This window comes from Rhamphochromis sp. 'chilingali' (genome assembly GCF_963969265.1).
Source record: "Rhamphochromis sp. 'chilingali' genome assembly, chromosome: 3".
NCBI classification, from domain to species: domain Eukaryota; kingdom Metazoa; phylum Chordata; class Actinopteri; order Cichliformes; family Cichlidae; genus Rhamphochromis; species Rhamphochromis sp. 'chilingali'.
In genome coordinates, this window is record NC_137931.1 from 36014428 (window position 1) to 36030901 (window position 16474).

Sequence of the window (16474 nt, forward strand, 5' to 3'; positions counted from 1 at the left end):
TGTCGGGGGGGTGGGGGCATTTTTAACTGGCACATTCAGGATATCAAAGCATGGTTATTAAATAATAAAAAATTAGGGGAAGTTAACCCATAATCTTTATGTGGTACAGTAAAAACGTGTGCAGGGATTTACTGAAACACACATACACATAAATCCAACTATAGTCGATGTTTGGTGTGAGCAGCTTTATCCTGTCTAAGCAGCTCCGTGAGGATCTTCAGGAATCGTTCTCCAGGCTTCTTGAAGGACATTCAAAGCTCTTCTTTGGATGTTTCTGCCTTTGGTTCTCGTCTCTGGCTGGATGGGGAGGCCAATCTGTGGGCTTCCACTGTGGGTTCTAATCCAGCCATGATTTCACTGCAGTGTCAGTGTGTTTGCGATCATACCTCAGTCTTTCTTCCTGTTTCACTTTATTAATGTCTGATGAGGCTTCGGTGAACAGTAGACGATCAGCTGGAAGTCTAGATCATCTCTCAGGTCCTGTGTCAGGTCTTTGCTGGATCCCCCCTCCCCCCCTCTTTAAGGACATGACTTTCAAATTCGGTCCACACATGCCGAGATATGCCAGCAGCTCTTTGGGAATTATCCCTGTCAAACTGTGTGATCTTAGGCATTTTTGTAGATTCAACAAAAAAAACTGGAACAAATTGATTCTTTGCTAAGTCGTCTCTTATGTGAGGACAAAACACTGGATCAGTCCTTGAGCTCGGTGCCTTTTCTCTGCTTGAATGCTTCAAAGGTCAAAAAAGATCCTCAGGAACAAGGACTGGACTGAAAATAAGTGAAAAAGCAACCGAAAGAACTTCATAATATCTGAAGAACTACTGCTCAATACAACTTTATGAAGAACAGCAGCTTCTTGAATCAAAATATCCAGAAATGATGGTTAGAACTACTTCCACTAACCCTTACTGGGAAGCTGTGCTGTAACAGGGTCCACACTGTGGTCTTTATTACTTTCTCTTTAGTTACTGTATGAAGTCTTTAAACAATGATCCAAAGTACCCGTGAGAATATACAAGAAAAGAAACACTGAAAATGAAAAAGCAACAGTAAGAAGTGGGCACGCACACAGAGCCACAGACACGTCTAATGTATACAAAGTGAACAACCCGCCGATTGGGAGACGCAGCCAACTGAGCACATAACATTACTCTTTATTAGGATGGCACCGCTGCAGGTTCACAGCACACTTGGACTCATTTGTCACAGTTTTTTTAGGCTTTAAAAGCAAAAATGTTTGCTGCTGCTTGACCCTTTAGCTAATTACACAATGCTGACTTCTCAAGCCAAGTTCAGCTTTCATGCACAGTCAGTGCTCTGACATGTCAGATGTAGCTGCAGTGCCATGAAACAGCGTATGTGAGAGTGATTGCTACAAACGTGCACATCTTTGTGGTAACGTACAGAAGGCGTGCATCCAATCAACTGAGCCCCTGCTAAATGCTCACTTATACTTATATGGTGACATTTAAGGCTCAGCTGATCACATTAGGTCACGCATTGGTGTTGGATTGTAAGAATATGGCATTGATGTTAATAAGTTGTTAATAAGTTTAACATCTGGGGAAAATATTGTTATTTATTCTCTTGCACCAGCTTTCTTTGATCTGAGGCCAGGAAACTGTTTAAGCACACAACCTTAAGGATCACTCTGGGCAGTGCCACCATGCAGACTGTTAAGCTAATGGCATGCTGGCTAAAGCTTCATATTTACTGTTGTAAGAGAGCGTTATTGATCTTCTCACTCATCTCTAAGCAGGACCGACAAACTTTAAAGGGGATCTGTTTGTCACGGTCTGCAGAGGCAGGTCGTGCGGTGGTGTGTGTAATGGACCCAGGAGCGTACACAAGTGAGTAGACGGGAGTGAGTTTAACAGAAAGCGAGCCTTTAATATGACTGAAGACCAGGAATACAAACACAGCAGGGATAGCGTGGCTAAACTATAACTAAACTGGGAAAACTAATACTGTGACAAACTAAGAGAACTCTGAGACGAAGATGATCACAAAAGACTGATCGTGAAAACATGGGGGTGAGAACACAGACGACGCGACACAGACTGTACGAAACACAGAGACTAAATACACATGAGGGATGATCAGGGGAAGTGGATGCACACGGGGAACACAGGTGACACTGATAATCATAACAAGACACGGCAGGAGTGAACGTAACACTGATGGGAGATGGGCAAAGTAAAGGAGGAAGTACACAGAGGTTCAAACAGGAGGAGAGAGAGCACGGGGAGAACGCAGACATAACGGGCTGGGGAAAACATAGAATAAAGCACAAAGAGAGACGAGGGCTCATAAATACACAGAGGGGCACACAGGGGGTAAGAGTCACGAAGGGAAAACACATAAGGAACAACGTAACAGATCAACCCAGGAAGCATGGCCTAAATAAAGAACAAAATACAAAAATACATGAAAACTAAGAATACTGGGCCCACATGGCCCAGGACCATGACACCACTCCCCCCTAAAGGGCTGGCTCCCGACAGCCCAAACCCGAGAAACAAAACACAAGCGAAACAGAAAACACCCCACCCAGGGCGGGAGGCGGGGGACCAGGACAGAGGGAACAAAACGAACCAAAAACAAGGAGCACGAGAACAAAACTGAGTCCACAAATACACAAAAGAGTCCAGAACAGGAAGGCGAATGTCCAAAGAGGCCCGAAGGCCAACCCGAGAGGCGACAACACAAAAGTCCAGTCCAACCGTTCCGGAGGCCGGCCACGGGAAAGGTGGCCACGGTGACAGAACAGATCCGGAGGCCGGCCGCGCGGAAGGCAGCGGCGGCGGCGGAGCAGTTCAGGGGGCCGGCCGCGCGGAAGGCAGCGGTGGCGGCGGAGCAGTTCAGGGGGCCGGCCGCGCGCAAGGCAGCGGCGGCGGCGGAGCAGTTCAGGGGGCCGGCCGCGCGCAAGGCAGCGGCGGCGGCGAAGCAGTTCAGGGGGCCGGCAGTGCGCAAGGCAGCGGCGGCTCTCCAGTGTCAGGCGTACTGGCCGAGGCCCGGTGGGCACAGGACCAGTCGAGGTGGGACCAGTCGAGGCGGGACCAGACGAAGCACAGGCTGAGGCGGGACCAGTCAAGGCGGGGCCAGACGAAGCACAGGCTGAGGCGGGGCCAGACGAAGCACAGGCTGGGGCGGGGCCAGACGAAGCACAGGCTGGGGCTGGGCCAGGCGACGACTCTGGGGCTGGGCCAGGCGACGACTCTGGGGCTGGGCCAGGCGACGACTCTGGGGCTGCAGCAGGCGAAGCACAGGCTGGAGCTGCAGCAGGCGAAGCAGAGGCGGAGGCTGGACCAGGCGTGGCCGAAGCAGGAGCTGGTGCTGAGGCTGGACCAGGCGTAGCAGAAGCAGAAGGTGGCTGGATGGGCGGCTCGGGCCCTCCAGCTGATGTGGCATGGTGCTGGACGGGCTCCTCGGGCCCCCCAGCTGACGTGGCATGGTGCTGGACGGGCTCCTCGGGCCCCCCAGCTGACGTGGCATGGTGCTGGACGGGCTCCTCGGGCCCTCCAGCTGACGTGGCATGCGGCTGAACGGGCCCCTCGGACCCTCCAGCGGAGACAGGCGGCTGAACGGGCCCCTCGGACCCTCCAGCGGAGACAGGCGGCTGAACGGGCCCCTCGGACCCTCCAGCTGACGTGGCGTGGGACTGGACGGGCTCCTCGGGCCCCCCAGCTGACGTGGCATGAGGCTGAACGGGCCCCTCGGACCCTCCAGCGGAGACGGGAGGCTGAACGGGCCCCTCGGACCCTCCAGCTGACGTGGCATCTGAGGAGGCCCTGGGGAGAGTCTTAAGCTCAGAAGCGACTGGTGAGGCAGCACATAGAACACTGTTAGCATGACAAGCTTTGAAAACATAATTTCTCAGGTCATGAACACTTTCGGTAACTCGAGTAGTAGATGCCAACTCCCTGTCGGTATTGTCAACACAATAGTTCATGGTAGGATTGCACATAAGTCCGTAGCTGGATTCAGAGTCACATAAAGAGGCAGGCATGCTTATGGCTGGCCTAACAGTCTGCGACTGAGAAGCAGTAGCATCAGAGCTCACGTTCCTGTGCATTTGGTCTTGAGCACTGTCTGCAATCCCACCATCAGGGAATACGGAACTAGACTCCACTATGATCTGCACGCGGGGGTAACACTCCGTCTCGGCTGTACGAGTTTGCTGCAGTAGATAACAGTCTGAGGCGGAGAGAAAGCTCACGCCATTCCTAGCAGGCTCAGAAGCAGACTGTACAGTCGACGTGTGAATCCCTTTCGCTGTCTCATGAACCTTTGCTCCATGTGGTGCGGCTATGGGAGCAACACTAGAAAAAGTCCTGGATTCTACAGGGTCAAGAACGTTGTCTGTGGTTTCGTTGTGTGGTTTTTCAAAACAGTTACACACAGTCCTTTCATTATCACAACACTGCTCTGACTGGCCCTCATTCGTAACTAGAGTTAGGTCAGTCACAGCATGGGTGTCTATGAAATCATGATTAATGGTAGAGCAGTCTTTGGCACCAGTTTCTTCATAGCTGGGCCCACAAAAGGGCAACCCAGTACACTCCACTATATCAGGTTCATGAGATGAAAAAGCACAGTCACTCACCTCCGTTATAAGAGGAGTCTGGGGCAAAACTAGGACGGGTGCTGACTGGACAGCTGCTGCCCCCACCTCTTCAGAGACTTCAGCACAGTACAAACAGTCTGTAGTTGCTCCTTGAGGAAAGCTAGGCAGTCTCTCTTCAGACTCGGTAGATGGTTCACGCAAAGTTTCAAACCTGGCATGAGGTGGCTTGGTAATCGTTAAATTGTCAGAGGTAATAGGATTTAATTCTTGATCACCCACACAACTAGGACTGCTCGCTAAGGATGTCAACACCTTAAATCGAAAGTCGTCTGATACAGAATACTTTGAGTCTGACCCCTTACTCCCAGCATCTTTCATTATTCCAGAAAAACCCACCGATTGCAGGCTCACTGTGTGAGACGTAACGTCCTCATCACTAGTTACCTCAGAAAATCCCTTTGACTTGAGGTCTTTGGCTAAGGGGCTAGATACGACGTCAGAAACTGAGTCAGGGGTACTCACGGCTGGATGGCTGATGGGAGTTAAAGCCTCAGATGGCATTAACTGAGGGACCTCCTTAGGGTGGGGCTCAGAGCGCCGGCGGCGAGAGTGCCGCTTCTTTCTATCCGTGGAAGCGGGCGGGGTGAGCGGTGGAAGTCCCTGGCAACTCCGGGGACCCCCAAGAGCCAGTCGAGTTCCCCGGAAAGAGCGCTCGTCATGATCAGGAGCGAGCCACGGCTCCCTCCCGAACTCTTCCACTAGCTGTGCGCCTGCGGCGTGCTGCTGCCCCTCGTGATCGACGTCCAGGACCCCCACAGCGTCCGCGGGACGCTTCGTGGAGGGCGAGACAAGACGTAGCAGTGCGCGACGGCGGCGAGAACGCCGCTTTCCCCTTGAAGCGGCTGTGGACAAAACCCGACTGTCCCTGGCGACCGGCTCCTCGTCCTCCAACCACATCCGTGCTAGAAAGACAGCAGGGGACGAGTAGTCTGATCGGGGCGGCGAGGGCGGGCGGCAGGTGCGAGGTGGGGAAGTTGGCGAGAACTCCTCCTCGGGGATGAGCCAGGGCTTCCAGCGGAGCTCGTCCTCGCGATACGCCCGTAATACCTGCTGCCGCTCCTCCTCACCAAAGTCAATAGCAGCTGGCATCTCCTTGAGCCGCGTAGTGCAGTCAGGCGATGGCGAGGAAGCGGAAGCCGATGGAGCGTGAGCCGAGGGTGTGTCGGCGGTGAGCCACACCGTACCGATTCTGACCGCTTCAGGCTCACGAGGCAGCGGGGAAACAGAGCTACAGCATGGCTCAGGCGACGGCTCACGCTTACCGGGCAGCTGCTGTCGCGGGCGGAGTTGGAGAGTGGAGGCGAGAAAGTCTATGATAAGGGGATGCAGCGCCTCCCATAACCAGGGGAATGCGGACACGCATACTCCGGCTTGGCGGGCTAGCTCAACCCGTTCCTCCTCCCCGGAACACTGCAGCCAACCGCCGCATAGCGACTCCACTGTCCGAATGATCTCCTGGTCTTGTGACGCTGGGTCCGGCATGGTCGCGTCGTACTGTCACGGTCTGCAGAGGCAGGTCGTGCGGTGGTGTGTGTAATGGACCCAGGAGCGTACACAAGTGAGTAGACGAGAGTGAGTTTAACAGAAAGCGAGCCTTTAATATGACTGAAGACCAGGAATACAAACACAGCAGGGATAGCGTGGCTAAACTATAACTAAACTGGGAAAACTAATACTGTGACAAACTAAGAGAACTCTGAGACGAAGATGATCACAAAAGACTGATCGTGAAAACATGGGGGTGAGAACACAGACGACGCGACACAGACTGTACGAAACACAGAGACTAAATACACATGAGGGATGATCAGGGGAAGTGGATGCACACGGGGAACACAGGTGACACTGATAATCATAACAAGACACGGCAGGAGTGAACGTAACACTGATGGGAGATGGGCAAAGTAAAGGAGGAAGTACACAGAGGTTCAAACAGGAGGAGAGAGAGCACGGGGAGAACGCAGACATAACGGGCTGGGGAAAACATAGAATAAAGCACAAAGAGAGACGAGGGCTCATAAATACACAGAGGGGCACACAGGGGGTAAGAGTCACGAAGGGAAAACACATAAGGAACAACGTAACAGATCAACCCAGGAAGCATGGCCTAAATAAAGAACAAAATACAAAAATACATGAAAACTAAGAATACTGGGCCCACATGGCCCAGGACCATGACACTGTTATTCTCATTTCAAGCTTTATATTCATTCTTGGACTCTGCTAGAGCAGCTTTTCATGAGTCGCACTGTGAAATGATCAGCATTTGTCTCGGGCGGGGACTGGGAGCAGCTCATCCCTAACTGCCCCTCATAAACAGAAGGTTTTTGAGTGCAGGTTGTCAGCCAGAGCTGTTTGCCTGAGATGGTCCTATTGGAAATATTCTCTCTCTTTAATACAAACAGAGCAAAGAGCAGAAAAATATTTGAAGCAGTCTGAGCTTCGACTCGTGAGGATTGCACGCACATATGCTGATCTCATCATTTAAAACTGGTTAATGGTTAATATGAGCACAGTTTAGACATAATAAGCCCATTTAAATATAACTGCTGAGAAAAGTAGCTGTTGCCAGTGTGAACACATTTCAAGCCGCAAAAAAAAAAAAAAAAAATTCAGTGGTTTTTGGCATTTTTACTTTACAGTAAAATTAAATTAAATAGTGAGTTATTTAATAGGAACTGTGCAGTTTAACATAGCTCCACTACAGAGCGTGAAGCTGATGAGTGTATAGCTGATGCTAAAACAGACAAAACTTTACAGTATTCATTACTGCAAACTTCCAGATTTTCTTGTAAGTTTCAAAAATGACAGCGGCAGCCAGTTACTATCATTAGTTCTCGTTTCTTTACTTGAATCTACAAAAATGTCAAAGATCACACAGTTTAACAGACAGAGAATCATATTTTTGCACCAAAAAGGGCTGAAACGTGATGCACATTTTAGCACAGTGTGCAGTGTGTCCTTAAAAAATTGAAGTAAGTGGAGACGTGGAGGACAAACGGCCTAAAAAACTACCTGCGGGAAATGAATAGCATCTGAAAATCGTGTCCATAAGAAACAAGACCTGACACAGGACCTGATAGATAATCCATGTACTGTTCACTGAAGCCTCATCAGAAATGGTCACAGTGGAAGGCAAACGGAAAAAAAATGACTGATGGATTCAGATTTTTTTAACAGAGAAGAGAAAAAAAAATGCAAAAACGTCCAAAGATCTTTAAATATCCTTAAAAAAGCCTGGAGAATTATCCCTGAAGATCCTCACAGAGATGACAGAGAGCTGCTCAGAGAGCTCAGACTGAATAAAGGTGATCATAACTAAAATTTTCCATTTCTATTTTTGCTTTAAATACTGTATTTCTCATAATTTTTTCATGTTTCGATAAATCGCCGCACCTATTTTTTATTTTCCTGTGAAATATAAAGAAATGCAGGTCAGCTCAAGACTTTTGCACGCTAATTTACACATGACCAAGGAAAAATAAAGAAACATATGCATGCACGCATCATTCAGAATGAAAATGATCTGTTTTTTTAGTGATTTCGTGTGTTTTTTATGCATTTCTCTTCCAGAGCTGTGCTGTTGAAAAGGGGCAAAAGTGCACTTTCCCCTATATGATACTTAAATCACTTAACTAGAGGTCTTTCCAGTCACATGAAGCCCATTATAACTGAGTTCTGAAACGCATGGAGCCTGCAGGCACGCTCTTGCATGCGCTCACACACCTACATAAACGTTCTCGCTGCGTCCGTTGCAGCTTCCCCCTCGACACGAGCCATAATCAGAAGCACTTGTGTTTGTCTCGGTGTGCACCTGGCCTGTGAGCCGTTCTCATTTCCTCTCCACTTCCTCTCTTCATCATACTCTATGTTATTGTCTGTTGAGGTTTTCATGCTCCCCTTTGGACCAAAATGGAAATGACTTGTATAAATACAATATGTCATAGTTTTCCACAGAAATCAGTACAGTACAGTTTGAGGTTTTGCTGAATATTTCACTGATCATAAATGTGTAAAAAGTGGTAGGATGCTATGATTATGGCACGTCCTCACCCTAATCTGCATATTAATGAGCGAAACACATGGTGTTGGACTGTTCCACCTCTTTAGCACTTTGCACTCCAACAGTTTGGAGTTTATATCTACAGCAAATATCTCTAATATGAAGTCCTTTGCTGACCTAGAAATATTTGTAATTCATTGCATTAATTAGTTTAATTATTGATGCTGCTGGCATGAGTGGTATTTTGAAATTATAATGAAGATTATTGTGGGATATTAGGCAGCTCGAGGGCTTCTTCACTTCATTTTTCTCGCCAGCCTAACAAAAAAATGAGATTTCTTAAGTACGAGGAGCTCGTCGAGATGTACGCCCCCAGTGTAACACTGAGGTAGTGCTCCCGTGTCAGAACGGATCTCCGCTGTGGGCTCAGCGGCCGAGTCGCCGTGCCTCCGTGTCACCTGATTAATGGCCGTGTCTCCTCTCCTCCGCAGACTGCCTTTTGAGCAAGATGTTGAACATGGAAACGTGGACCACTTGGGCGACTGTGACGGTAAGAGGAGCGATTGTGGCTCTGTGTATTTGTGTTGCTCTGCAAACGTTCAAACAAATAGCTCTCCTGTCTTTGGCAGGCCTTACATAAGCTCGGTATGTTCGAAGTAAACAACAACACAGTAAAAGAGAGAAAGAGCCGGGTGGTTTCAGTTTACACAGAAGACATCCTCAAATAAACCCACAATACGTCCCAGTCCACCTCGGCGGTCGGCCGTATCTAACTCCTCCCCAGGCTTATCGCTCCGATCCTACACGAAGGCCTGAGAGCTGGTTAGAAAATTACAGTGTCTGTTTTAGCTAATTTTGTTCTTCTCTCTGTTTACTCTGTCCTCCTTTGTATGCTGTCTTTGCTTTGGTCTGGTAGGTTTTGTTCCATATACATGTGGTTAATTATACTCATCTCCAGCTTGGATTCCCCTTGATGTCCTCTTTTTTCCCCCCCCCCTCTATCCATATCATTATGAAAATAGATTTGGTAACCAGCAAAGCACAATCTCTACTCTAGATACACTGAGGTTTCGGATACTCCCGTGGCACCCCTCGCTTTGATCTATGTGCTAATTTCAGTGCGTGCAAATTAATCCTTTGCTTCTGAAAGTTCCCGGAGTTCATGTGCTGTGCTCCCTGAGAGAAGAACAGATAAATATTTCATAATCAGAACCTGCGTACAACTCTAATCCTGTTTCAGATGGCCCCTCCGTTTGATGCTGCTCTCTCACGTCAGGTCCTCTGACCGCCAAGCTGCGGGCGACTTCCTCTGGAGCTGATGACGGAACAAAGTTAGCCTTCAGATTTTGACTTCACCAAGCCCAAGTGTGCGACTTACAGAACCTGTGGAGGACCCTAGTCAAAGTAGTGGTCACATACCTGCAACGATACACAAAATTCACGGTTCGGTTCAGTTCGATACTTTTTCGATACAAAAAAATGTTCATGCCTTTTTAGTTTTTCATTTAATAAAATTATAAATATATATTTTAACTCAAAAGTACAGTTTTTAAATTTAATGCTGCTGAAACAACAAAATAATAAAATAAAAAAATCTATCTGATCCAGAAATCACTCATCTTTGGAAAAGAGAGTTTATTACAGAGAAATGGCTCTTTCCAAAATAAAAGCTATACTATACGCTTCTTCTATATTCTCAGCAGCATATTAAACGTATCAGGTCCCCATAAGGAGAATTATGTGCTAACGGCTGTCTAAATGACTCGGGTAAAGTTTGTAACATGCGTGCTTGTTGTTTTTGTCTGCTTCCACTTGTCTTTGCACAAGGATCATGTCAACGTAAATGTGCAGTCATATTCGTTGTGTTCCCACTAATGCTGTCAGTGTTAATCTCGTTAAAATGACATTAACAGCATAACGCCACAAATCTCCCTTAACGAGTTACCGCGGATCGCCCCGTGCGTGGGGCTGGACAGCGTCAACACATTAACAAGCTAACTGCGCTAACGCACTAGTTCCCACCAATGTAATTGAGCATTGCGTGGCATATCCGACATTGCTTTACTTTTGTCCATGACGCGCTTACCATCAGGGTCATGCTTCACATGAAAACCAAAATAGTTCCAAACGCCAGATCTGAATGAGGGTGGGGGAGGTTCAATTTCGGGTAGCGTTAAGGCAGTGACCATATTGCAACGAGCTTAACTTCTGTATTGCTAGCTTGCGCTGCGCTCAGTGGATCTGTGCTCGACAGTGCAGCCTAGGTAGAGTAGTAGAACGCAGATCCCCTGAGCGCTCAACACAGACAGCATCGTCAGAAGAAAAGTTGATTGTTCGATACATATGCGTACCGAACCGAAAGCACTGTATCGAACGGTTCAATACCGATACGAGTATTGTTGCACCCCTACTAAACAGATAGCAGGGTGTGTTATATCAAACACAGACTAATTAAAGAATCTCTGGGGTTTTTTGGTTATTAACACATTTGTGATTGCCAAAAAGCATAATGATCTGGACAGACCGGCAGCCTATCCAAGCAAAGAAACCTTAAACAGATTTTAATGTATTTGTACTTTACATTAAAATAACATCTTGGTTCTTTATCAAAGCTGCTGCTCTGCACAGCCATCGTTGTCCGCTGCAGATCTGACGGGCGAAAAAAATCCTGCAAATGAAGAATAAGCGCTCACATTCATTTGGTTCTCGCACTAATAAAAATTATAAACTAGATGAAAAATGGTCATTTTAATTAAATTGCACAATTTCTACCATGTGGAGATTTAGCTTGAGCAACTGTACGGCTTAATTAAAAGCAAAACTTCTCGATCATTACTGGTGTGCTACGCTGGTGGGTGAGAGATGAACACAATCACACGGGTGTATTAGTTGGCTAATGGGGCGTTTTACAAGCTGCGGTCTGGGATCCCGGTTTTGATGTTATGTTTACGGGTTTCGTGCGAGGTCTCGGGGTCAGGCTGAGACTGGCTGATGTTAAAGGTGCTGCTGCAAATAGATTTCTTAGAGCAGCACAGACTGACGGTGCATTAGCTGGTCCTCTGTGGTTGATCTCATTTACAACTTGCAGTTGGCTATCGTGCTTAAATGTTGTGGCACATTGAAGCAGGAAACTTATTTGAGATCATGACAAAAGAGGCCAAGTGATCATATGAAAACAATTAATCTTCACCAATGTAAGATTTTCTCTCTTTGAAGTCACGCATTCCAGAAATACCTCTTCAAAATAAAGGGCTCATATTTACACAGTCATTTCAGTCATTATGAGTCATTCGTATCCATTTAAGGGGACCGATTATCCTCGTTTCCAGCTCCATGTTGTTATTATTGGATCCTACTAGAGCAGCTTTGCACAATTCGCAGTTTGATGCCATTTCCGTCGTTATGACTCATTCATATCCAATTAAAAGGACCTGTTATGGTTATTCCCAGCTCCGTGCTTTTATTATTGGACTCTACTCGACCAGCTTTCACACTTTGATTGATTATTGATTAGATTACATACTCTACTTTTACTCTCCTTTTAAAGCCTTTAAGACCTCCCTTTCAGACAGATTTCTTCTGATTGGCTGCCCCTCGGAAGCAACTCCCAGCCGGAGCTATATAATGAGGAAAGGCACATTAAAAACTCGTGTCCATGATTCTGGCCACAGAGTCGACAGAGAATGTTAATTTATGAATTTATCATATGTACACGGAGATGAAAGCGTGCAGTATCTGCTGGTCTTGGAGCGCCGCCACATAAAGATGTACCGTCCTGTTTTCCGGTCCTGCCTTTGAGGAATTTCCGAGCTCCGAGGCACGTTTTGGTCCCACATCTGATCCCTTCGTGAAATATGGCCGAGCTGAGCTCAGCTGACAGAGGCGTGCTCCGCCGGTGCGAAGTGACCGGGCACTGCTGGGCCGACATGGCGGGAATGTGAGCCGGCGTCTATCTGACAGCTGCCACCGACGCTCAGGCTGCACTTTGTCTCAGCGGACGTGATGAACTCGGTGCCGCGATCTATCCTTTCATCATATCTCTTTTATTTGACACTTTCATTGTCTCTGATACGGTTCCTTTCCTCTGTGTTTCCTGTTCGTGGTTAATGCCGAGTCCATCTCTCTTTGTCTTTCTGTAAGACAAAGACTCTTTCAGTCATCTGCAAATGTAATATTCAGTCAGAGGAAGACGGAGAGCCGCGGCTTCAGCAGGCCTGCTATGAAAAACTGTCACTGACACCGTTAAGACTTTGAAAACAGAGTGCACATCCTCACTCCGTGTGCCTGTCAGCATTCCTCTGCGTTTTTATGTATATAGGACACGCGCTGTATATGCATGTGCTTGCAGCCACACAGACTCCTCGGAGGCCCGGAACGGTGGAACAGACAGAAGCCTTTTGGTTGCTGAATATTTCATATCTCTATATTGGACTCATTCCACCTGTCTGTACCTTGACCAAGCAGATGAGAGGTGAGATATGGTCTGGCCTATCTATGTCTCTTTAAGGGAATTCAGCAAACTCGTTTTTTGCTCTCTCCCTTTGGCTTCTCCTCTCTTCTTGAAGATGAGTCACTTTCTGTAGCTGCATGTCTAACAACATTTTCCCTGTCGCTTCCAGCCACAGTTCAGATTTCATATTTTCACCGTTAAAAACAGAAATTACGAAATAATAAATGAAGCCATGTGATGATTAACAGGAGAGGACATAAGAGAAAGGAAACTCTGAATATCAAATCTTCGCCTCTTCCTCTAAACAGCCGGATACTTTCCCCGCGGCAGGTAACATGTTTTCATCGTAACAATTTAAGAAGTTTAAAAGCAGAAGTCCTCTTTGATAGAACGGCTGTCGGTGACAATCTGAACGCATTACGTCTTCGCTCTGCCTCGCTCTTTCAGGATTCTGGTGTTATCTCGCCACTGGCGTCTGAGCCTCCTCGTTGTTTCTTTCTTTCAATTTTTCCAGACATTTTCTCTGAAATATTTTCCATTGCTGTAAATGTTTGGAACCGAATTACTGAATAAAATCAAAACTGCCTGCTTGGCTAGACACCGCCAGTGAAACTGGAGGTGAGAAAGTATGTTGCTATTTGTATTTCATAATTGGCTGAACCGACCCATTAAGGTTATGATGGTCATATTAAAATTATGCTCGTTTTGTTTTGCTATTAATTTATGGCGCCATTGCTTTTGCTTCCTGTGCTTCAGCGCTCCTGCGACCGGGAGTTCCACGTGCTTGGCTGCATTTCTGTCATTTTTCTTTCTTCCCCCAGCCTGAAACGACAAGCTTCTCTGTGATTAGTTCTAGTTTGCACAAGTTAGCGCTGCAGACTTTTCAACGTCTGGATTTTATTCATGTAGCGGGGACGCTGTCATCGTGGGTCGGGTTCAGGTTAACCTTTCACTGCCAGTGCTACTCCTGATGGGGAAGGTTGTGAGTCACAAGCCATGGAGATTTTGACAGAATGGGATGAAAACTACCAGAAAACGTGGATGGGAGCGACATGAAAGACTCGGAAATGACTTACATTTGGGAGACGGAGGTGAAAGATGATTCTCATGTGGGAGAATATGAATAACAGTCTAACAGGAAACGTGTGGGTCAAAAAATGTGTGGACGCATTCCCCCTTAAAGCTTTGACAATCATTGGAACAGGGAAAGGATTTTACAAGTTTAGCTTCCATGCATGTGCTTTGTACGTTCTTGGTGAGGAAGTTGGGAAAGTAAACTGTGTTTGTCCTTCACACGCTGAGCAGTAAACCTGCACCCCGTCAAGGGTAGGTTGGTTATATTCATGATTTAAGGGGATATTATGCTAGTTTTGTTCTTCTGAGCTATTTATTGTGCCATAGTCTGCAGTCCTCTACTGCTTCAGTGCCTCTCCTCTAACTCTTCTCCCTCTGGTCTCTGTAAGTGCTGCACTGATTTCAGAGCAGCATTGTCGTCAGACCTCAAAGAGAGATGGATGGACGGCCTTACTTAGAGCCCAGCTAACTGCCAGACCAGAGAGGAGCAGTTGCTGGAAGGAGAATGGATTTTCATCTCTTCGCTGGCTGATGGCAGTCGAATAGATATCAAGGGTGATTCTGCAAGGGGAAAGGAATGGGGCCGAGAGCAGCACAGATGGGGGGGGGGAGCTGGGTAAATCAGATCAAGGAGTGGAGAGTAGAGCAAAAAGAATGAGTAAGGGATTGAGAGATCATAGGAAGAAGGCAAACTTTGAGGATGGAAAGGGAGAAACAGTTCAGGGGATCAGAAGCACAGAGTCATAAGGGTGAATATAGAAAAGAAGCAGAGTGATGGGGAGAGGGGACAGAAATAGTCTGGTTATAGGAGGAGGAGATGCAGCAGCGGTAATCACGTAGGAAATTGAGAAAAGAAGAGGGTGAGGGTAGATGAAAGCCGTGAGAATGGAGGCCGGCGCAGGGAAAGGAAGGAGCATCTTTTTTTTTGCGGAGCTTGGTCGGCCCGGTGTGACAAATGGACTGAGAGCACCACGGGCGTCTCCTGCGTCACGCAGCTGTCGCTGGCCTCTTCGGCGGGCTTGTGACCAGGCTGTAACTCTGCCACGGCGACGTAAACCACCTGCCTCGTATCCTCCTGATCTTTTCTTTTCACACATCACAGAGGAGCTGTCCTTCTACTTTCCTCACGCAAGCATCCACGTCTTTACTTTGCTTCTTTCAGATTAGTCCATCTGTCATGAAAGTCAATGAAATGAGGATAATGTCTCTCACAGCATCACTGAAGGAATTTCTTTCTGCAGTGTCAGGAGCGTGAGACCAGTTTCTTAATGGGAAACGGTGAGGAAGTTGAGCGTAGCTCAGGATATTGACTTGTGGTTATGTATGGCTCTCTGTGCATTTATTAGAAACAAAATCCCTCCTCCACACACACACACACACACACACACACACACACGCACGCACGCACCCCAAATATTAGTATGTAGAGACATGCTGTTGCTCTAAACCCACTTTGATCAAAGCAGACTTTGGAAGCACAGCATTTAATTGAGACGGTGTGTTGTGGGAGGGACACTTTGATGAAATAGATGAGGTCAGAGAAATATCTGGATTCAATTATTCACGTGTGTGTGTGTGTGTGTGTGTGTGTGTGTGTGTGTGTGTGTGTGTGTGTGTGTGTGTGTGTGTGTGTGTGTGTGTGTGTGTGTGTGTGTGTGTACAGGGCATGTGTGCTAAGGCAAGTCTATTAATCTATAGGCTCTATTTTCTCTTGTGCAGGCACTTTGTTGTTGCTCTCCAATCTCTCTCATACAAACTAACATACAGCACAAACACTGGGATGGTGAAGCTGTGATCTGTACACATGCAGCAGTTTCGAGGCTCTAATGCAGAAGTGGGCAATTTCCCAGGGGGCCACACTGCTGTGAAAATAATTGCCCATCCCTGCTCTTATAAATGCATGCACAAACATCATATACATTTTAATTTAATAAAATACTGTCTGTGACTTCATGTTGATTTTAGCAGACCTTCTCTTGCTCATGTGATTGAAAAGATGCAACCATCACGTAGCAGTAATATTGACATGACATGAATATTGACAGGGACGTCTGCTGCGCAGTGAATAATACCCATAGTCAGGTCAGCAGTGTCAGTACATTCATCAGTTATTAAATAATTCTGACACAACTCCAGCATGGAATGAAATAAATGTATTTTTCATTCCGTCCTGGAGACACAGACTTTTCAGTCCGTTTCTGTCTTTAAAGCAATTTTGGTCCATAAAACAAGCAAACAGTCACAATGTGGCAGGCAATCTGTGATAATACGATGATTAACTTAATGATAAATCTGCAAAAATCACTTTGTTGCCATC

The 16474-nt window shown here is 47.0% G+C and overlaps 1 protein-coding gene across 5 annotated transcripts in view; it reads left to right on the forward strand.

Moving 5' to 3' along the window:
* The window catches only part of sema6bb (sema domain, transmembrane domain (TM), and cytoplasmic domain, (semaphorin) 6Bb), a 147533-nt gene that overhangs the window by 109276 nt on the left and 21783 nt on the right, over positions 1-16474 (forward strand). For all 5 annotated transcript variants that reach the window (XM_080877284.1, XM_080877287.1, XM_080877283.1 and 2 more), the window contains exon 16: positions 9125-9183. In XM_080877284.1, the coding sequence (XP_080733410.1) occupies positions 9125-9183 (59 nt within the window). The remainder of the gene's footprint in view (positions 1-9124; positions 9184-16474) is intronic.